Source organism: Dicentrarchus labrax, unplaced genomic scaffold (assembly GCF_905237075.1).
Source record: "Dicentrarchus labrax unplaced genomic scaffold, dlabrax2021, whole genome shotgun sequence".
NCBI classification, from domain to species: domain Eukaryota; kingdom Metazoa; phylum Chordata; class Actinopteri; family Moronidae; genus Dicentrarchus; species Dicentrarchus labrax.
Window position 1 is genome coordinate 15,973,679 of NW_026136701.1, and position 19,807 is coordinate 15,993,485.

General features: G+C 38.9%; 3 protein-coding genes across 9 annotated transcripts; 1 reads left to right on the plus strand and 2 right to left on the minus strand.

The window, feature by feature from the left end:
• Positions 1-6,917, minus strand: LOC127369283 (serine/arginine-rich splicing factor 11). 6 transcript variants are annotated; one of them, XM_051410501.1, is made up of 12 exons: positions 6,615-6,917; positions 5,584-5,717; positions 3,046-3,161; positions 2,431-2,508; positions 2,297-2,334; positions 2,022-2,155; positions 1,848-1,932; positions 1,639-1,758; positions 1,460-1,549; positions 1,275-1,358; positions 737-902; positions 1-511 (listed from the first exon to the last, which is right to left on the minus strand). In XM_051410501.1, exons 1-12 carry the CDS (start codon positions 6,734-6,736, stop codon positions 416-418), a joined length of 1,263 nt encoding a protein of 420 aa, XP_051266461.1. In that variant the 5' UTR covers positions 6,737-6,917; the 3' UTR covers positions 1-415. The 6 variants fall into 6 exon arrangements, with proteins under 6 accessions (XP_051266461.1, XP_051266460.1, XP_051266489.1 ...); XM_051410500.1 differs by having other exon boundaries at positions 1-607; XM_051410529.1 differs by lacking the exon at positions 6,615-6,917 and adding an exon at positions 3,404-3,528 and having other exon boundaries at positions 1-607.
• Positions 6,918-8,716: 1,799 nt separating this feature from the next.
• rpe65a (retinoid isomerohydrolase RPE65 a) lies at positions 8,717-13,053 on the plus strand. Its single transcript, XM_051410497.1, has 14 exons — positions 8,717-8,845; positions 9,001-9,083; positions 9,254-9,404; positions 9,852-9,959; positions 10,119-10,260; positions 10,361-10,508; positions 10,846-10,927; positions 11,031-11,163; positions 11,280-11,419; positions 11,770-11,899; positions 11,993-12,107; positions 12,206-12,300; positions 12,386-12,497; positions 12,589-13,053. The coding sequence occupies exons 1-14, from the start codon at positions 8,835-8,837 to the stop codon at positions 12,732-12,734; spliced, it is 1,596 nt and encodes a 531-aa protein (XP_051266457.1). The 5' UTR covers positions 8,717-8,834; the 3' UTR covers positions 12,735-13,053.
• A 917-nt stretch (positions 13,054-13,970) lies between these two features.
• LOC127365351 (RING finger protein 11) lies at positions 13,971-18,546 on the minus strand. Of its 2 annotated transcripts, XM_051403384.1 has the most exons (4): positions 18,324-18,546; positions 17,899-18,044; positions 17,377-17,546; positions 13,971-16,376 (listed from the first exon to the last, which is right to left on the minus strand). In XM_051403384.1, the coding sequence occupies exons 2-4, from the start codon at positions 18,019-18,021 to the stop codon at positions 16,205-16,207; spliced, it is 465 nt and encodes a 154-aa protein (XP_051259344.1). In that variant the 5' UTR covers positions 18,022-18,044; positions 18,324-18,546; the 3' UTR covers positions 13,971-16,204. The 2 variants fall into 2 exon arrangements, with proteins under 2 accessions (XP_051259344.1, XP_051259335.1); XM_051403375.1 differs by having other exon boundaries at positions 17,899-18,546.
• Between the last annotated feature and the right edge of the window lie 1,261 nt (positions 18,547-19,807).

A 19,807-nucleotide genomic window follows, 5' to 3' on the forward strand; every position in this document is an offset into this window, starting at 1 on the left:
TTTGTTCTCCAAATAGGCTTTATTATAAAAGAAATCCTTGATAAAACAAACTAACAGTTTCAAGAAGGTGGGGAAGATGCCTGAGCAACACACCACAACGCTAAACAAACGTAAAGATTCAATATGTGAGGAAGTAACAAAACCTGACAACACAAGCTCAAGAAAAGCAAAACAAGCCTACTTCCAGTTTTAAACCGATTACATTTGTAGAGGGCACAGGGGGTACTTTAAAGCAATGTGACAATGTCTTTGGGCAAAACTGACAATTCTGCATTGTATATTTGCAAAGAGTAAACCACTTCTGTGCAGAAAATCTATATAATTCACTTCACATTTTGGATTTACCCCAGTGGGAGGAAAAAAAAACTCACAGCCAAAACGGAGGGATAATGTGGAACAAAGCAGGACGGAGGACTTAATCGCTGACATCCATGTCCTCTTCGTGGTGATCGTCAGCTCCGTTAACTTTGGCCTGCTTCACAGACCTTGCAGTGCCGTTACCTTCCACAGACTGGGGAGACAAAGCAGAGTCATCAGAATCCTTCCTGTCCTCTCGCTCCTTCTCGCTGTCATAGCCTTGTTCCTCTTCATCATAATCCCTGGTGATCTGTGAAAGGAAACCAATGGATGTGCCATTTTAAAGCATAAACACCCCCCTGAGTCTGGTTTACATCAGAAAAAGCAAAGCTCCCAGTGTGTAAGAATGAAGACTGCGTGTCAAATATACTATACCAACCTTGACATCTCCTTTCTCACCATCTGACTTCCTCTCTCGCTCTCGTTCTTTGTCTTTACTTTTCTTTTTCTTGCTGGTGGAGCGTTCATGTTCCTCGCGACTGCGCTCTTTTTCACTCTTGCGGTCCCAGTCCCTTACCTTATCCTTTTTCTTTTCCTTCTTGTGTCTGTATAAGGAAGAGAGGAAAAGTCTTGTCCTGGATGTACTCACACAAAGGATATTTGGTTTATTTGATCTGCACCAAATGTGCAAACATACCAGAGTATGTTTTAACTGAACCAAACAGAATAGGAGAAAAAAGTAGCTGTTATAGTTTTAAAAAATGTATTTCATCATACACTTTATATAGGGTGCAGTGATACTATAGCCTCTCTTCTTTCATCATTCCCTTGTGTTGTGAAATTGCTTTTTATGTATAACTGCTTATGCTGCCATCTTGACCAGAGATCTTATATCTTAATGGAACCTTCCTGACTTAATAAACTAAAATACAAATAAAATAACTTGTTGGTATTGTCCACAACTGTTTCACACCAACCTTCGAGGAGATGGAGACTTGGAAATCTTTCTTCTAGGAGATTTTTTAGGGGATCGGCTGCCGCTTCGACTTCTCTTGCGTCTCCTGTTTAGCAGAACAGGACAAAAAGAACTTAGAAAACTGAAAATAGATATATCGTATAAAAGTTTGTATATATTTTCACATGTAACCTTTGCTGTACTCACCGGCTCCCGCTGCGCGACCTCCTTGCTGTGCTGTAGCTTTTCGGTGGCGTTTTGGATTTTCTTCTCCCCGAATCATCTTTCTTTCTGTCTCTATAAATAAATCTTATGTAAGACCTCAGACAGGCTCAATTCCATCTTTAACAATCATGGTGATAAGGCAGGCTCAACAGTTAACCCACCTGGATCTGCTTCGAGATCGCCTGCTTCGGTCTCTGGAGTGGGTGCGTTTCCTGCGCGGACTTTTGGAGCGTCTCCTGTTTCTGGAGTTTGACCGTCGCTTTGATCTGCTCCTAGTTCGCCTGCAACCATTAAGACCATTTCACTTTATTCTCAAAACACAAAAGGCTTTTCCATCTCAACTCTTCATATTATTAACATAGGTTATCACCTGTGTCTTGACCGTGATCTGGACCTTCTCCTTCTGGACCTGGACCTGGTCCGGGACTGAGCTTGCCCCTTTTTGCTCTCCTTATCTGCAGGACAGAAAAACAGACATTGCTTAGTATTGTCAATTTACAAAGGCTCTTTTCACAAGACAAAAACTAGGAAAATAAGAACTTACTTCCAGGTTCAATAGCAGCAGAAATTAGCGACTGGGCCTCTCTGACTCTCTTCATGGCCTCTTCGATCTCTTTATTTGATGCGTCAGCCTTCAGGCTCGCACTCAGGTTTAATCCTGCAGCCAAAGGATTCAATCTAAACAAAGGAATATTAATTAGTTGACTCATCATTTCTACAAATACACAGACACATCTATTTTTTTACTCTGCAATTTAAAACTGCCTTCTGGCACAATTTTCAGAGGACTTCTCAAGGAGCTTCTTTAAAATGACTTACTTCGGATCTGTCATGAACTTTAACAGCTGATCAGCAGCCTGTAAAAAACAGCAGGAAGAACGTTTGTCAGACATACTGCATATCTAACATATCTAAAGTTTTTTAAGTCAGTGTCATTCAGGCAAACCTCTCACCTGGGGGTTCATATTGGCTCCTGGGAATCCAAATGCAGCCATTGCATCCATGTTCGGAGCTCCAAAAGGGTTTCCCATCTGGAATGAAAACAAACACGTTTGTTATGCCTGCCTATTGTTGTATTGACCTTCATTATTCACCCACCTATTGAAATCATTTTTCGGATTGTTTAAAAGAAACTCGAATTACACCAAAACGGCTGTTAGAGAATTAACTTTTAAGCTAACAAGTCCTTTAAGTGCTCAGACACAAATGCCATTAGAACATCTAGAATTGACATGACAAACTGAGCAAACTCCATGTTCTGATGAAGATCATGCGATATGATCTAACGCTGCAGAACTGCTACCAAATGGACTTTGAGGTGAAATTGTTTCATCAACTAAAATAACGGAAGTTTCTCTATGGACTCCTGGTCAGCATAACAACACATACAATACATTTCTTGTAAAAAATGCAGCCACACTGTGTTCACATCACATTTACAAATTGTATAAGACAGACAACAGCAAATTTACATTTGAATCATTTTCTGTAAGGTCCTGCAGTAGCTGATAGATGATGATAGGTGTTCCCATAGTCAGAGAATTTATACTAAACAGCGCATTTCTTACAGCTGGATTGGAGATGGGATTGGGCGTCGGAAGAAGTCCTCCTCCTGGCAGAATTCCTGCAACAGCGTTTGCTGGCGCCAACAGTGACAAAGCTTTCGCCTCATCTGGAATAGATCCTACAGGAAAATGAAAACAGGCATTAGGAGAGAACTTCACACTCATAAACTACAGAGAAGACATTTTGGAAAAGGCAAAGAAAAAAAGTCTTCACACTGCATTTCTCCAAATTAGGTTCAACAAAATGGTTACCTTACAGATCAGAGAAGAGTTCCCTTAATTCAACATAATCATTGCAGTGACATAACTAATGCTGGATTATATCACACTACTCCAATGAACACTGCCAAGAATATATCACCTGAACGTGTTTTTTAAGTCATGAACCAAACGTTAGCAAGCACAGCTGCTTCTCCAGTTGGGTGTGCCCTCAATTTTCATTTAGACGTTTACTGAAACAAGCGACTCACGTTGGCGGCTTCGCTACTAAAAGCACACAGAGAAAAATCGAGATACACACAACAGAGAGAATTTTAGGGATTTGGCAAGAACACTATACAAGCTATCAGTGTCTACTTACCAAAAACACAAATGTCAGATATACTCAATGACAATAGCAGAATTCAGGGTGGGTAGCGTGTCTGCTGTACATCATTATTCTAGTATCCTTACCTGCCACCGCATCAATTAACCAAACCAAGGCAGCAAACCTGGTTTGATTAATCTGCGCTACCAATTTTTATTTTCTTTATTTGCAATATGCCCTTGATTTTATTTTTAAAATGGCCCAAATTAACAAAAAAAACACCATATAATCATCACACAGTAAATCCAGCCCAAAAACAACTCTTTCACAAAAATACATGACCTTAATACGAACACACAACAATGACAACATTGAAATAAAAGAGCACACTGAAGAGAAATTGCTGCAGGAGACAAAACTGTTGGATGGTATTTTCAGCAGGGCCTGGTATACAGGACTGGCTGAGCCAGGAAAAAGAACTGTAAAACACAACAACAAAAGAAGACCACTGTTAAAGAGAATATATTTTACCAACATTGTGTCATGTCAGGTGGGCATCTAAGACAACTTATGATGAGATTCAGTATGACTATTATGTAAGACAACCAATAACTGACTAGTTTTCCCTTTGTTAAGTCCCAAAATTAGCTGCTCACATATGGTTAAGTATGTCTGTGCAGTGTCTTCTGTAATCATTCACACCCAGCATCTTTGTAGAACTTTTTTGCCACCATACCAAAATAAATGCTTTTGAAAGCTTTTTCTTCCAAGACTTAATTTACATAGTTTTCTCGGATAGGGCTGGTGAGATTCAACGTTTTGGTTTTTGTCAACAAATCCCATGAAAATACCAACACCAACAATATGGTAGTCCATCTCTCAATACTTTCTACTTCTATACCTGGTTAGGGACTATTTTCAGTGGCGGATTAATATACATTAGGTGTGCTAGCTAGTATTACCTGGTGCAGGACGATGCCTGTGCTAGGGCCTGCATTCATTATAATGGACAAACATGTGATCTAGTGCACAGGTGTGGCTCACTGACGTACATTTAATGGTCTTTTGGTCTTCATGGGATTTGTTAACAAAAAATAATAAAGAATACTGCCAGCCTTAACCGTTAGGGAGATGCTGTAGCCATGAAATGAATGGCTAAGCAGCATTCAGAAGTGTTGCAAAACAATGCAAAATGACCACTGTTTCAGGGTATGTCCACGATATCTGACCTTTATACTCTAAACCACCTAGAAAAGATAAATTAGACAGAAGGAAAGAGAAAGAGAAGGCAGAGAAAGAGAAGAGGACACAAAAAGAGTGGGGTGGGGACTTGAATGCTTGCTGGCCTTTGAAAATGCCTATAATCCCCTGTTGGCAGGCAGAGGACCACTTTCAGCCATCAACGAGGGGGCTGCTTTTGCCTTCTTCACTACAAAAATCACATACACACACACACATACACACACACAAATAACAGAGAGAAGTTTAACAGGGGAAAGTCCAATATGGGGGAGAAAAATAAAATGCATATGGTTAAGAGTTTACACAACTTCACTTTTGAATTTTGAGGTGTCTGCGGCGCCTGCAGTTTGGGAGTATTCAACTCCTACTCTGTAAAGCAGATTTTGGTATACTGCACTTTCTAAATACAGGACAAATGGTTGTTTTAGGCAGAGACATACAGCATGATATATATTTCCCCAAAGACATAAAATCCAGTCTTATTAAGAAATTATCATTGTGGTGGTAAAACAGATATGGGAGGTGCTACCACAGTATACCAAGAATCTGCTGCTTTAAGAACATCTTATAGACAACAGGAGGGAACGGCATTACCAGTATCATTCAAATTATCTCATAAAGCTCACATAAACAGGCCAAGGTGAGTTGACTTGTGCAATTCACAAATGGGATAAATGAAATCTTTTTTTACTCTTTTACATTTTCACTATTCAAGAGTTATGCCATTCAATCAACATTGACCACTCATACAAGAGAATAAGGATGAGACAAACCTTCAGCGAACGGGACCACGATCAATGCTCTGTCCACAAACACGGTGTTAGTCAGATGCTGAGACACTCCAACAGACTCTGGCTCCTGGAACTTCACAAAGCAAACCCGCGATGTCATCGGCATCGGGGAGTCACTGTTGAGGAAGTCAAAATATTACATTTTATTATTACAAAACTGCAATATTTCAGTGCATCTTTGGTCTTTTTTTGTCCAGTCTTTTGATCCAACCATGGACCCTTGTCTGTGTTTGGATAATTGGTGTTGAGGTGAACCAAAAGTAATGGAAAGGAATCAAGTTACGTAATATTGTGATACTTGGATTAGGTTACTGACTACGTTTTATAACAGGTTATTAGTTATTGTATCGGATTACATTTTCACACTTACGCTCCCAACCCTGCCACGGACATTATGCAAGGTTTGAGTCCCATCAATGATCCCCATAAAAATCAAGGCCAGGATCAGTGCTGTTAGCTGGTCTCTCACTTTTAGATTTTGTAATCTGCATCAATGTTTTTAGTTCAAAGTAAAAAATCATGATAGTAAGTGGGAAATTATGATATATTATTGGGTAAAGACTGTGACATTGTATGGCAAAATATAAATCAGTCAAAAGTCAAACATTTGTCTTTCTTATGATGGCGTTAGTAATGACATATTCATATTTTGAGTATTTTTTCTATCATCCTTTGTTATGCTGAGAGGAATTTGAATGATGATTTCAAGCAAAACACTAAATTAATGTTACAACCCAAAATAACATAAGAAAGTACATATTCGTTACCCCATTTAATATTTTAACTTCATTACTTGCTCCAGTTCAGAAACGTTAGTGAAACGTCAGTTGGTGTCAGTTGGTATAGTAACGTTCAGTTACTGTTATTTAAGGCCTAACGTTACGTTAACGTTACGTTTCTGTTCTGATAAGGTGACGTTAGTTATAATAAAAACCAACCAAACACACACACAGTTCATCAGTGGCTGCGTTAACATTAATGTGAACCAGTAAATCACCAGCTTGTCAACTCACTCTGGTGGAAATAACTTCAGTTCTTCGATGGTTCCCAAAAACCCGAACAGTGTTCTCATCTGCTCCGATGTTGTGCTTGGGGACACATTCGTCACCTGGACCACCTTCGTGGTGTAATTCATTTTCCCCCGATTAAACCCGTTTGGACAACAACAACAACACACCGTCAACAACTCGATTTACATTAAAGTAACGGTTATCCAACGGTTATCAAATCAGCTACTTTGCAGGTTAGCTAGCGGGTAACATCAACAGGCTGTAGCTTTACGCCGCCATATTGTCATCGTCGAACGAAGTGCGCATGCGTGTAGTTAGGTGGGAACGCCGTTCACGATGCTGGAAGAATTCACTTCTTCTTCTACGCACACAATTGTGTGTTAGTCCTCCGTCATTTAACTAGTTCCACAGTTTTTAACGTTTGAACGTCATTCACACATCAAAACACTGTAGACTATGACATTATTACATTATTACTTCACTTTCTGCACTATTTAATACACTACTTGCATTATATATTGCACAATATATTCATTATGTTTTCCGATCCCTGTTGTAACCTGTGCAATATTCTATAGCAATCACATAAAAGCTGTATACAGTGTACATACAACTCTTTTTTTTATTCTTTTTTTTATTATATCTGGTGTTCTTTTTCTATTGTATTTTGTTTGTTTTATTTGTATCTGTTGTGTTGTAGCTGAAGCTGATGTAGCAAGTGGATTTCACTAGTGTGGGATCAATAAACTCTATCTTATCCTATCTTATCTTATCTTATCTTATTCAGATATTTGGATAACTGTCATAAATTCCCAAATATTCAAAATTTTTCAGGGAATTTATGGAATTAATGAATAGACATAATGTTCAAATTTGACACATTTTAGGTGGATTATGAGTTAGTATGGTTTTGTCAAACAGTATAAACATTGTTTTCCAGACTGACTGAAAGTATTGGCAGTATATTGATATTGATATTAGTTTGTTTTTTTATTTATTTTTTCATTTTAGTTTTCAGTTCAGTTTAGTTTCAGTAGATTTCCAAAGTGGGTTTTCTCGTTTAGTTAAAAATGTTTAGTTTTTATCAGTTTCAGTATTAGTCTTTTTATGGAAGTATTTGTCAGGGCCAAGATTTAAGAAGTTCAGAATAGGAATTACAATACAAACACATGTAGTATTCAATAACTGACACTTTCTTTCTTATTAATAGATTATCATAAAAAAGCCTGTGCCTGTTTTATATTGCTGGTTAAAGTCAGTCCACGTGCTGGCTGGAGGAGCCACATCACAACTCTACCACTGACAAAACAGCTTCTGGTGAAACTCTCTCTACTAATGGTGTTTTTTCCCAGGAGAAACAATGCAGCGTTTGTCTTCAGGCTACGTCGAACATAATCCCTATACCTGGATTATAGTTGCACCGAGACAAGCAAGTTAAGGCATTTTGTGTTCAGACCAAAGAACCACTGGCCCCATTTCTTCCAATTAGCATTGTGTGTAACGGTCATATTGTTCCAGATCCTCTAATAATAGCAGGGAAGCTTTACTGTTATTGTTTCACAATGATTCTGATCCCTTACTATTTTATTAAAATAGAAAACACTATTTAATCTAAAATAACATTGTTGTTATTGTTTTATTGTGAGTGATGTACTAAGAGGTTGGCGAATTTAGGCTTAATCCAGATTTTTTTCCTATAAATTCACACCTCTAGAAATCAAAAAGTGTGCCACTAACACTCATGTAACCGAAGCTGTCGATTTGTCAATAAATGTGGATCACACATGAATTCAAATCCAAATCCACTTCTGTTGACTTCCTTTATGCTGTTTTGTAGCCCTATGCATTGTATCAATACTACTGCACTTAGTGTGACTCAGCATAACTACAACACAAAATCTGACCAACTGATACAACTGAAAAAAAAAATCACATGCACTATTGTGACACACTTGCCAGTTCTTAAATATTCCCTGCTATAAATCCGGTTTCAGAGGGGTGGCCGTGGAGTCAGTCAGCAGAGGATATTGGCACAATGGGATTCTTGTTCACAGCGTGACATGATTGGCCAGGCAAAGGTTTACAGTGCAGATTGCAGTGACCATGAGGGGGACTAGATGAATAAATACCGCAAATCCCCAGGGAGACCAGAGACTTCCACTCCAGAAGTGACCTGAGGTTTTCTTAAGTTTGCTTCGTGTGGTGCCACAACAAGAAGGAAACATGGCCAGCCGGTGAGTTTATGATAAATTATAACTATTTCAAATACAAAGTACAATACAAAATACAAGTTTTTAAAGACTTAAACTAACCAACTTCATATCTTTAACTTGCTTGAAATTGAATTTACTTGGCTGCCAATGTGGATGTCTTCACTTTTTGATCACAGATTTGAACACCCAGCTGGTAGCTACAAGAAGATTTTTGAGACATGTGAGGATCTGTCTGAGCCTCTTCCCGCAACAGTCACAGGTTTGTTTGCATCTTTCAGACAGAAATAGACTGCAGGCCAATACTTCTTTCACAGTCTGATTGCAGAGAAAACACAACCTGCATCCAAAGTAGGATCTGAAACCAATTTTACAAACCGATACAGTCCAAAACAATCTCTGATTTGTGTTTGTTATGTTGTTGTTTCACAGGTAGGATTCCTACATTTCTGAAGGGAAGTCTTCTCCGTTTGGGACCTGGACTTTTTGAGGTTGGAGATGAACCTTTCTATCACCTCTTTGATGGCCAGGCCCTCATGCACAAATTTGACTTCAAGAACGGCCAGGTCACCTACTACCGAAAGTAAGACCATCAGGATAATACCAGTGTTTATTCATTATTTCAGGATATATACGTTAATGGCATGTAGCAAAATCAATCTGCAGCGAAACTCGAGAATGAGTGCACATCAAGTCTCCATCTAATTGTTGTATGGTAAAGGCTGTGCAAACACCATTAAATGATATTGTATCTAGCAAGGTACAGTTCTCTGCAAGTTTATCTTCCTCATGCTTATTTATTTACTTACTGAGTGAGGTAGGGTTTTATTTATAGAGATGAGAAACTTAAAAACCTTTGCTGCTGACACACAGCTGTATTACTGTAATGTTAACACATTTATTTAATAGGTAGCCTTTTGGGGATAGATTTCTCAAAATATTAAACAATGAATTTCAATTAAGCATTTTTTGTTTTTTAAAATGGATGTATAATGTTTTGGTTTTCTTTTCCAATATTTCCTCCTTTTAGGTTTATCCTGACAGATGCATACGTGAGAGCCATCACAGAGAAGCGTGTTGTGATCACTGAGTTTGGCACCTGTGCATACCCTGATCCCTGCAAAAATATTTTCTCCAGGTGGGTTGCATGCTGAATGAACTGAAAATGTACTTTAAAGTCGACAAACTCCTCCAGCCAATTTTCTTTTAGCTTTCTTTATTCATTACACTGCTTACTCTTGACATGACCATTACCTTTTTACAATGTGTTTATATGACATGCAATCTTTTTTTGCAGGTTTTTCTCTTACTTCAAGGGTGTTGAGGTCACAGACAACTGCCTGGTGAACGTTTACCCTGTTGGTGAGGATTATTATGCTGTAACTGAAACCAACTACATCACAAAAGTGAACACTGATACCTTGGAGACACTGAAGAAGGTACGTCAATACAAATGTGTCATAGAATTTAAAATGTAAAAAACTGATCTTTACCACGTTATTTCAGAGAGCCCAGTAAAATGTCTTATTTTCCATCCAGGTTGATATGTGCGACTATGTGAACATTAATGGAGTGACAGCCCACCCTCATATTGAAAAAGATGGTACAGTGTATAACATTGGAAACTGCATGGGAAAAGGAGCTACATTGGCCTACAACATTGTCAAGACCCCACCCACACAGAAAGGTTCGGATCAGCGCTGGCAACAAACACACACAGGCACTTCAACAATAGTGACCTCACCTCAAACTCAGTTTTTGAAACCAGAATATTCTCGTTAATGATTCAGGGTTAAATGGTGTGACCCTACTAAAAACCTTGAAAAATGTCTTATAGAAGATGTTTTCTCTCTCAGGGTCCCCTGGAGCTCATTCAGTTATTATCAAGTGATTAAACTGAGCACAATGACTTCTATTTTGCCCCTGGAAATGTTGACAAACAGTGTATTAAGCATTGACATCATAATTAGGAATTGCAGTATGAACTTGACGCCTGTTTTAAATATCACAAACTTTTTTCTTAGATAAGTCTGATCCCATTGAGAAGTCCAAGGTGGTGGTGCAGTTCCCCAGTGCCGAGAGGTTCAAGCCCTCCTATGTGCACAGGTGTGTGTGTGACTCTAGCACACAGGATTGATATCAATAATCCATTTTGTGCATGTTGTCATAGAACGTCCATGTTTTGACAATCTCCTTTAACTAACTCCAGCTTCGGCATGTCGGAAAACTACTTTGTGTTTGTGGAGACCCCCGTGAAAATCAACCTGCTGAAATTCCTGAGTGCTTGGAGCATCCGAGGCTCCAACTACATGGACTGTTTCGAGTCCAATGAGAGCCAAGGAGTAAGAACTCGGAGCAGATTGATATCTTTGAAGATTTTAAGTGTTCTAAGCCCCAGTATTATTATCATCTCTGCCCTCGAAATCTCATGATATCTATTCTGATGTATGTGTTATAGACCTTGTTTCACATTGCCAAGAAAGACCCAGGAGAGTACATTGATCTCAAGTTCAAGGGTGCACCCATTGGCATGTTTCATCACATCAACACCTATGAGGACCAAGGCTTCATTGTTGTTGACCTGTGTTCATGGAAAGGGTAAGGGAAAGCTTAATGATGGACTTCTGTTGAAACCTTCCTGTATATCTTATGGAAACCCTAATTTCTTTTTTCTTATGATCATAAAAGACAAACTCAAGTTTTTTTTATCTTTGAAAACAGGTTTTTTTAAATTCACCCGTGAAAACAGGGGATTTATTTTTTTCAAGGTCAAGTTTTAAATAGTTTTTGCCTGCAAAACCAGGAGAACATTTATTTTTTGTCACCTGTGAAAAAAAACAAAAAAATGATCATGAGAAAAAAACTAATTCACTTGCCTTACAGAGCTTCCGTAATATCTTCTGTGCGATGCGGAGATATTGTTGTTCATTATCTGTTCATTTGTGCAGTTTTGAGTTTGTGTACAACTACCTCTGGTTGGCCAACCTGAGAGCCAACTGGGAAGAGGTGAAGAAGGCAGCCATGATGGCCCCACAGCCAGAAGTCCGCAGATATGTTATTCCCCTGGACGTCCACAAGGTGAGTCCCCTGTTTCCCTCAAACTGCAAATTGCCACCTATAAATGTAAAGTCCCGTGTTTTTTGCTCACATCTCTTTGCTGACTTGACATAGGAGGAGCAGGGGAAGAACCTTGTTAGCCTGCCGTACACCACAGCCACAGCGACCATGCACGCTGATGGGATGATCTGGCTGGAGCCGGAGGTGCTGTTCTCTGGGCCTCGCCAAGGTGCAAACACATTTCATTGAACCATGGTGGATGCATTAATCTTTAATATATACTGGAAATATCGTCATTATGTAACCATTTTAATGTTGTTTTTGTAGCCTTTGAGTTCCCTCAGATCAACTATAAGAGGTATGGAGGGAAGAACTACACATATGCCTACGGCCTGGGTCTCAATCATTTCATACCAGACAGGGTAAGTTAGCAAAATACCTTAAATTGTAAATGAGTTTGTAAAACAAGCTTTTTCCTTTACCGGTTTTGTCTTAACTCGTGTGTAGATCTGCAAGTTGAATGTGAAGACCAAGGAGACCTGGGTATGGCAGGAACCAGACTCCTACCCCTCAGAGCCCCTGTTTGTTCAGACTCCTGATGGGGTGGATGAGGATGATGGTATGTCAACAGCAATATAAACACGATATATTTAATCTGACACCAACTAGGATAGGAATTGTTTTATGGGAATGTGATGCTGTGCCTTCAGGAGTGCTGCTGACCATCGTGGCGGCTCCCGGCTCCCAGAGACCAGGTTACCTCCTCATCCTCAACGCCAAGGATCTGTCTGAGGTCGCCAGGGCAGAAGTGGACTGCACCATTCCTGTCACCTTTCATGGGATGTACAAACCCTAATGAGTCTTTTCTAAGGTTGTCAGTAGTAGTCGGCCATTACTGGGTTATCAATCGCCACTTAAATAATGACTAAATGTATCATCACGTCAAGAAGAAATAAAGCTCTATCAGCCAAAATGGTGGTATGTTCTAATCTGCAGACGACAAATTCAAATATTATGTGAATTTACGTGCCTTTTTGAGTGTAGTTGCCATGTCCTACCCTGAATGTACTTGGATTTCTAACCCTGAATTGCTGTCAGCATTGGTTTAATTAAAGAAAATATGGATTTGTTCACATGCTGTGAATATTTAAATAATAAATTTGACAAAATCAAAACCTGTTTGTTTTGTATTCTTCTCTTACGTGGTAGACTGAGTAAATCATCTGTGAAACTGGATATTTATGGCTTTGTTATCTACTTCTGAATCCCTGCCAGCTGCCAGCTAGGCCAAAATACATTTTTAGGGGGTCAAAATAACCTGCGTTACATTTGTGAGGCTTAGTGTTTTCTTAAAACAAGTAGGCATTTCTCTTGATATATTATAGATCATTTGACACAACAAATAATCCTTCAGTTTAAAATTCTTGAGATATTTGTAGATTTAAAATGTTGCCACACAAAAACATACAGACACAAGTGACCTTTCCATGTCTATCCTTATTGTGTTGCTCAATGTTGACTGAATCTGATCTCAGATCTTGCAGCACTGCAAAGCTGATTAACTGCGTCACTGCTTAATCTGAAGAAAGAAAAAAGAAAGAAAGGGCATGTTGCAATCAATAATTCTCTTTAAGTGCATAAAGATGGACATGTGGCCCTTGTACATAATGTCATGATCCCACAGTTCATTAAACAAAAGATTCAAAGGCATACCTTTGGAATGAATGGATCTTGTGTGGACGGGCTGAGGTGAAAATTTACCTTCTGTTTTTGTAATTCAAATTTCATTCTGTTTGTGCGTCACATATAAAACACAGGTTTCTTCCTCAGCTGATGCAAGCAGAGGAAACAAAGCATCAAACATGAGTAGTATGGCTTGGATCAGTCGAACAGAGTGCCCCGATTATGTAGTCACGTTTTCCACCTCACTGCCAGATTTTAGGATTGCATTAATGAAAGGCTCAAAGGGATATTTTGCAATCATGCATTCTGTAATCTCTCATTTTGGTAATCATAGGGGCACAAATCCAGTCCACTTCGTGATCGTATAGTAGAGCAGAGTGACTGCCTTTTCTTAATTAAACACTAAACCAACAGTTTTTTTCATGTTTATTTTTTTTTTTACATGACGGCTTTCTAGCCTTCCAAAAAAAAGAAATAAAACAAGATTACAGGAAATATTAATTTTCTGAATAAACTTAAGCTGAAAAACACAGCAAAGGAAAAGCTTAATGGAAAACTTGATATCTCAGCTGTAACTATCACACCATAAAAGAAGTCTCTCACACAATTCATTTGGAACAGAGGTCTGCACAATCAGGCGTAAACCAGTGTAAAAGTCAACTACTTACTGTCCTAAATACACAGTGGATTTTACATAAATGTAACAAATTATGTAAAGGTAGTAGATAAAACACAGCGAACAGAAAATAGACACACTATTACCAAACAATGAACTACTGCTACAGTGAATGAATGTAAAGCAACAAAACATCAATTATAGTGTAATAAAACAAATAATGTGACATATAATAAAGAAAGTGACTAATGTGGATTCAAAATAAACTGTTTCAAGTTTACCTTAAATTTGGTTTCTTTTCTTTCTTTAAAAGGAACAGTTTGACATTTTGGGAAATGCACTTATTCACTTCCTTGCCAAGAGGTGAGAAGATTGATACAGCTGTAATCTGTTTAACGTTAGACAAGGGAGGCAACTGGCTTAGCTTCGCATAAAGCAGGGGGAAACTGCTAGCCTGTTTGTGTCCAAAGTAAAAACAACATCGGCCTACTAGCACCTCTACAGTTAATCAACACGTTGTATCTCATGTGTTTTATCTGTACATAAATGGGAGTCACATGTTGGTAGAATTAACTGTGGAACAGCACTTAACTCCACAGAAAACCACAAAAAATACTGAGCTTTAGAGGTGCTGGTAGGCATTTGTTTGAGCTGTGGAGCCATGCTAGCCATTTCCCCCAGCTTAGTCTTTATGCTGAGTTTATCACCTCCTGGCTCCAGCTCCTTACTTAACGCACAGATCGGTGTCAGTCTTCTCATTTAACTCCTGGCAACGATATTTCCCAAAATATTGAACGACTCCTTTTAAACCGGAGCAAGCCTCTGTCCCTTCACTTACACACAAAAATCAAAAATCAAGCAGAACAAAGCGGAGGCTCACACTACTGAATCACAGATTTCATGAAATACATCTTCAGGCTTACTTCAACGTGAACGTGATAAGTGACTACTGACAGCTTTGAAAATATCTTTATCAGCTATATAACTTTTGCATCTCAGGAAATAAAGGAATGAAGTATTGATAGTGCAAGGTTATAAGGTACATATATTAATATATTGTTTAGATACTGTCCTATAAGTAAAGTGCAAATCTCTGGATCAGATGAAACGTGTGTGCAAGCATTTCTAATTTTTGACTGACTGATCCACCTGCCCATGCACAAATGAGCCCTTTACATTGGCTGCCAGCTACTTTACATACCGTCTGGTGAAAAAATATTTTTCCCTTTCAACTCTAAGCGTTTTCTAATCACGTCAAATATTACGTAGCCATGATCTCCTTTAGGTGTACTTATACATTTTGGGTGATTTCTGTTAAGTGTCTACATAACTGTTTTGTAAACCTGACTACCTGGAGAGCAATTTCTTCTTTATTATCTAACACCAACAGTGTAAACTTCAGCTGTGCATTCCCATATCTCCAAAGTATAGGGCCATTTTAATGTGTAAGCATGTTTAGGAGATCAATATGTTGAGGAAGTCTTTGCTTACTGTTGTCACAGAAAACCTTTCTAGCAACACCTCAGAGCATTTTGGTCAATAATCTGTTATGTAATTATCCATTTTAAAGACTAAGTGGGAATGAAGGTGAACTGGGGTCAGTCTGGGAGAAATTCCACTGAGGCCGGCTCAAGTGGAAATGCAGAGTCATCAAACAGCCCAAACTGCACGCACACACAAACACACAAACACACACACACACACACCCCACACCACGTGCTCACAGTCAGCAGCAACCCTGGACGCTGCTTCAGCATGACAAACGGACACAAACACAATCACGCAGGGTCGTCTGGAAACGCTTTCTTACTAATTTGTGTAACTGATGTTTAAGACCAGCTTATTTAGACCTGGGGGCGTGGAAGGCCAACATTAGGTATTTTCAGGAATTTTTCAAAGTGCAAGAAAACAGCGGACACATTTTTAGCGCCTCTCAATCTATAAGAGGGCAGGTGTTGGTTTTGTGTGTGTGATTGGGGTTGAAGGGGGCGTGTCTGATCTAAGCCTGGAGGGGGAGGGGTGAAACATCAGTTGGTCTCGTAGGTGGAGAGCAGGGCAGCATCCACGGGCTCCATGCAGGAGGGGCAGGTGAAGGATCTCATCAGCCAGTCGTCTATACAGTCCATGTGGTAGATGTGCATACATGGCAGGAACCGGATGGGGTCCCCGTATACAAAGTCCAGCATACAGATCACACATCTGAAAACAGATCAAATAAAGAGCTTAAATATATACCAGCATGAAGCCGCTAGTGTGACGTGAGGCTACAAATCATCGAGGACTTAAGTTATAATATCTTTAGATGACTTTCAGGTCTTAAAAGATGCATTACAGGAATGTAGAACTGGAATGATTCATCAATTACTGTAGTTCAGCCATAAAAAGAGTAGCAACAATTATGATCATCGACTAATCATTTAATGTTTAATCATTAACAACTATTCTCTGGTTCCACCTTCTCAAGTGTGAGAATTTGTCTGTTTTCAGTTTTATATAAATTCAGTGGAAATCATATTATATGTGATTTTTTTAGTTTCAAATCAATTAATCTTAAAGCTCCAGTGTGTAGGATTTAGTGGCAGCTAGTGGTGTAATTGCAGATTGCTGCGGGGGTCTCCACCCTCCACAGTGGCCTGCGAAATGCGCAAAAGAAACGCCAAAAAAAGTCTTAAAAAATACTACAAAATTAAAATTTCCATGGGCCTGAGGTGACGTCTCCAAATGACTTAAAAAAACACATCCTAATATTTAGGAATAATAAGCCAATGTTAGCTTTTCTGCTTGATAACTGACTTTCAAGTCAAGACAATTTGAAAATTGCCCCCCCGCCCGCCACAAAAGATATCACTAATTTCCTTTATATGGCTTTAGATGTACAACGTACGACACCCTCAATTCAGACTGACAATTATCAAAATTGTTGGTCAATTTAGAAAACTGATGAATCGAGTTATATCTTCAGCACAAGTCAAATTAAACAATTACAGATTCACTTGCATTATAAAACTATTCCTACTGACTTTTTCCCCATGGATCATATCATCCATACTAATTTTAGACTAAATATTTGTCACATTTAAAAAGTGCCATAATATGGATACTGAAGTGATGAGGTCTGAATCCGTTAAGATTGCTCAGCTCTGGTGACCTGCAACCTTCCCCTGTGTAAACATCACATGCAAACAAAAAAAAAGCTCACTCTCTGATCTTTTTCTCCGAGCCGTCTTGCCCTCCATCATAGACACCCTTAGGGAGGTGCTGGATGAGGCCGATGCGCTGAGCTATGCGGATCTGTTCCTCCTCTGTCAGCTGGGTGGCCAGACGGGCCTGACTAGGCGTGGGATGGTACATGGGCATGTGAGCCTGCTCCTGGTAGCAGACAAAGAAACACCAAAATGTTATCCTCTTATGTCAGCTCACTCTGTCCACACAAAGTGGTCCGACTGCTCAGGATCTGTGCAGCAAATAAACTGAAAAATAAAGCAGCTGTCTGGTGTGGAAATTCTTGACAGGCCAGTTCGTGAGAATACCATTAAAAACCAGTTTGTTTACTCAGTTACACCACTGACTACTGCACTGGTGGCAGGCCACACGTGAAACAGGCGTATGACCTACTGTACATTAAAATTAACGCTTTTAACTCAGATTATAATTCTGATCACATGAAATAGTTTGACACGAATAAACACCCTGGAAGTTTAGTGTTAGCAGTCTGTTTCACCTGGTACGGCGGAGGTGGCTCCAGGTCTGGATCTGTCCCGTCCCCGAAGCTCGCCCTGTCTGACTGGGATTCATGGAGCAAAGAGATGTCGTCTGATGTCGGAGACTTGAGACAGTTGCCCATGTCTTCGTGTCTCCAGTCCTGCCCTGCCCGACGTTAAAAAAAAAAAAACCCCGATGTTTGTTGCTAAAGTTGCTCTCGGTTGCTAATGTTAGTTTAGTCTTTGTAATGTCCCAGAAACCATAAATGAACAGTTCAATGACTCACTACCAAAAGAAACCATGCGACACCATTATACAATGCATACACAAACGCTACAGCAAAACGTCCACACTAGTTTCTCTTCATGTTTACACGGACCTCCACCTGGAAAACAAAACAAAGAACTCCCTTGCTAACGACAGCTAGCAGCCTAGCTAGCTTACTTTTTCGCTAGCCAGCTGGGCGACTTCCTTGATAAGTATCGCTCATTCCTTCGTAAGAATCACGGATTTCTACACAATGTCTGCTTCAGGAGAGGCTGCGGCTGTAACACTGAGTGGTCTGGGTGTTGGGCTGCAGCGACATTTCCGCCGTTTAACTTCGCGACTGACATTAAACACTTTACTTCCTTGCTAGCTTTTTTTTTTTTTTTTTTCTCTTCAACGGGAGGACATGTTAATCGTCCGTTGGATATGACGTACAGGTGTAATGCTGCGCGGTGATTGGATGATTTTTTTATTTTTTTACGTCATTCCGAGAGAGCGTCAAAGTCCCACCCCTTTCAATGACAAACCAAATACATAAAGACCAGTGTTAAAGAACAATGACAATGTGATAATGATTGTTTATTGATGCGTTAATTCATTGATCAATCAATAATTATAAGAAACAAATAAGCATTTAAAATAATAAAATGTATATAAAAGTGTTACATGGTAATAAAGTTATTATTAGATATACAGTAAATTGGAATAAAACTTGGTTTTTACCACACACACATTCTGTATATTCAAGATGGATTGAGGAGTATATTTAAAAATCCTGCACAGCAAACATATACCCTACTATATTTACTTTCTTTTTAATTTCATGCTATTTGGAAAAAGGAGCCAGAATCCATCACTTACCTTTTCTTTAGTTGTATTTTTATTGAAAAATTTCAGTCAAGTTTAATCTTTTAAAAGATGTTATACTGTGTTTTGAATGTAATACCTGTAGATTACCTGGTATGTGGCTCTATTATATATTTAATTATATGTCTTTCATTTATTTAAACTACTATATTTTTCCTTTTCTTTACAGTCAAGTGACTGACTCCCCTTGGAATCAGTTACATCTAACAAAAAATCCTGAGAAGATTTTGGTTTTTTTTGCAAATTAAATCTGTCTGTTCAAGAGAGGTTTCAATGCAATCACCCAAAGATTTTCTGTAAATGTTACTATATTGATTTATAAATGTTTTTTTCAACCAAATGTTAAATTTAGAGGAGAATACATGAGTGTGTCTGCTATTTCCTTTGAGATGTTACAGTTTTTGCTAAACGCTGCTAAATTACATTAAATGCCCTGCACACCCACACAGCTGTTTTCACTTATTCTTACTGATCTGGCTGGCTCGCTTTCACACTGTCGCGTCTCACTGGGACCCTTGAGCAGAATGGAAACCATCGTTAATGTTATTAGTAACACCTGTGCTTTTCTTACTATGACAAGTCAAATCGTCTGCTGGGAAAAAGGCCACAGTCTGCACACTCCCACACACTTATAGAGGTCTAATCAGACACAATAAGTGAAAACACCTTTGTGGGTGAACCATTGGTGTGAAGGGCCTTTAATAAGTGTCTACACAATTATATTTTACAGTTGTATGATTTTAAATTCTTTTTGGCTCTTGCTTGCTGTTTAATGTAATTTTTCTTTTCAAATA

What these genes read in the sequence shown, in the direction of transcription:
- rpe65a (XM_051410497.1), top strand. An exon ending in GACCCCACCCACACAGAAAG is followed by an intron (nt 10,509 to 10,845) that starts GTTCGGATCAGC and finishes CTTTTTTCTTAG; the next exon opens with ATAAGTCTGATCCCATTGAG. An exon ending in AGTCCAATGAGAGCCAAGGA is followed by an intron (nt 11,164 to 11,279) that starts GTAAGAACTCGG and finishes TATGTGTTATAG; the next exon opens with ACCTTGTTTCACATTGCCAA.
- LOC127369283 (XM_051410500.1), bottom strand. Translation starts at nt 6,736, where the DNA reads ATGAATTACACCACGAAGGTGGTCCAGGTGACGAATGTGTCCCCAAGC. An exon ending in CTGAAGTTATTTCCACCAGA is followed by an intron (nt 5,718 to 6,614) that starts GTGAGTTGACAA and finishes CTTCCTCAACAG; the next exon opens with TGACTCCCCGATGCCGATGA. An exon ending in TGCTGCTATTGAACCTGGAA is followed by an intron (nt 1,933 to 2,021) that starts GTAAGTTCTTAT and finishes TCTGTCCTGCAG; the next exon opens with ATAAGGAGAGCAAAAAGGGG.
- LOC127365351 (XM_051403384.1), bottom strand. Translation starts at nt 18,021, where the DNA reads ATGGGCAACTGTCTCAAGTCTCCGACATCAGACGACATCTCTTTGCTC. An exon ending in AGCCACCTCCGCCGTACCAG is followed by an intron (nt 17,547 to 17,898) that starts GTGAAACAGACT and finishes GTCTGCTACCAG; the next exon opens with GAGCAGGCTCACATGCCCAT. An exon ending in TCGGAGAAAAAGATCAGAGA is followed by an intron (nt 16,377 to 17,376) that starts GTGAGCTTTTTT and finishes ATCTGTTTTCAG; the next exon opens with ATGTGTGATCTGTATGCTGG.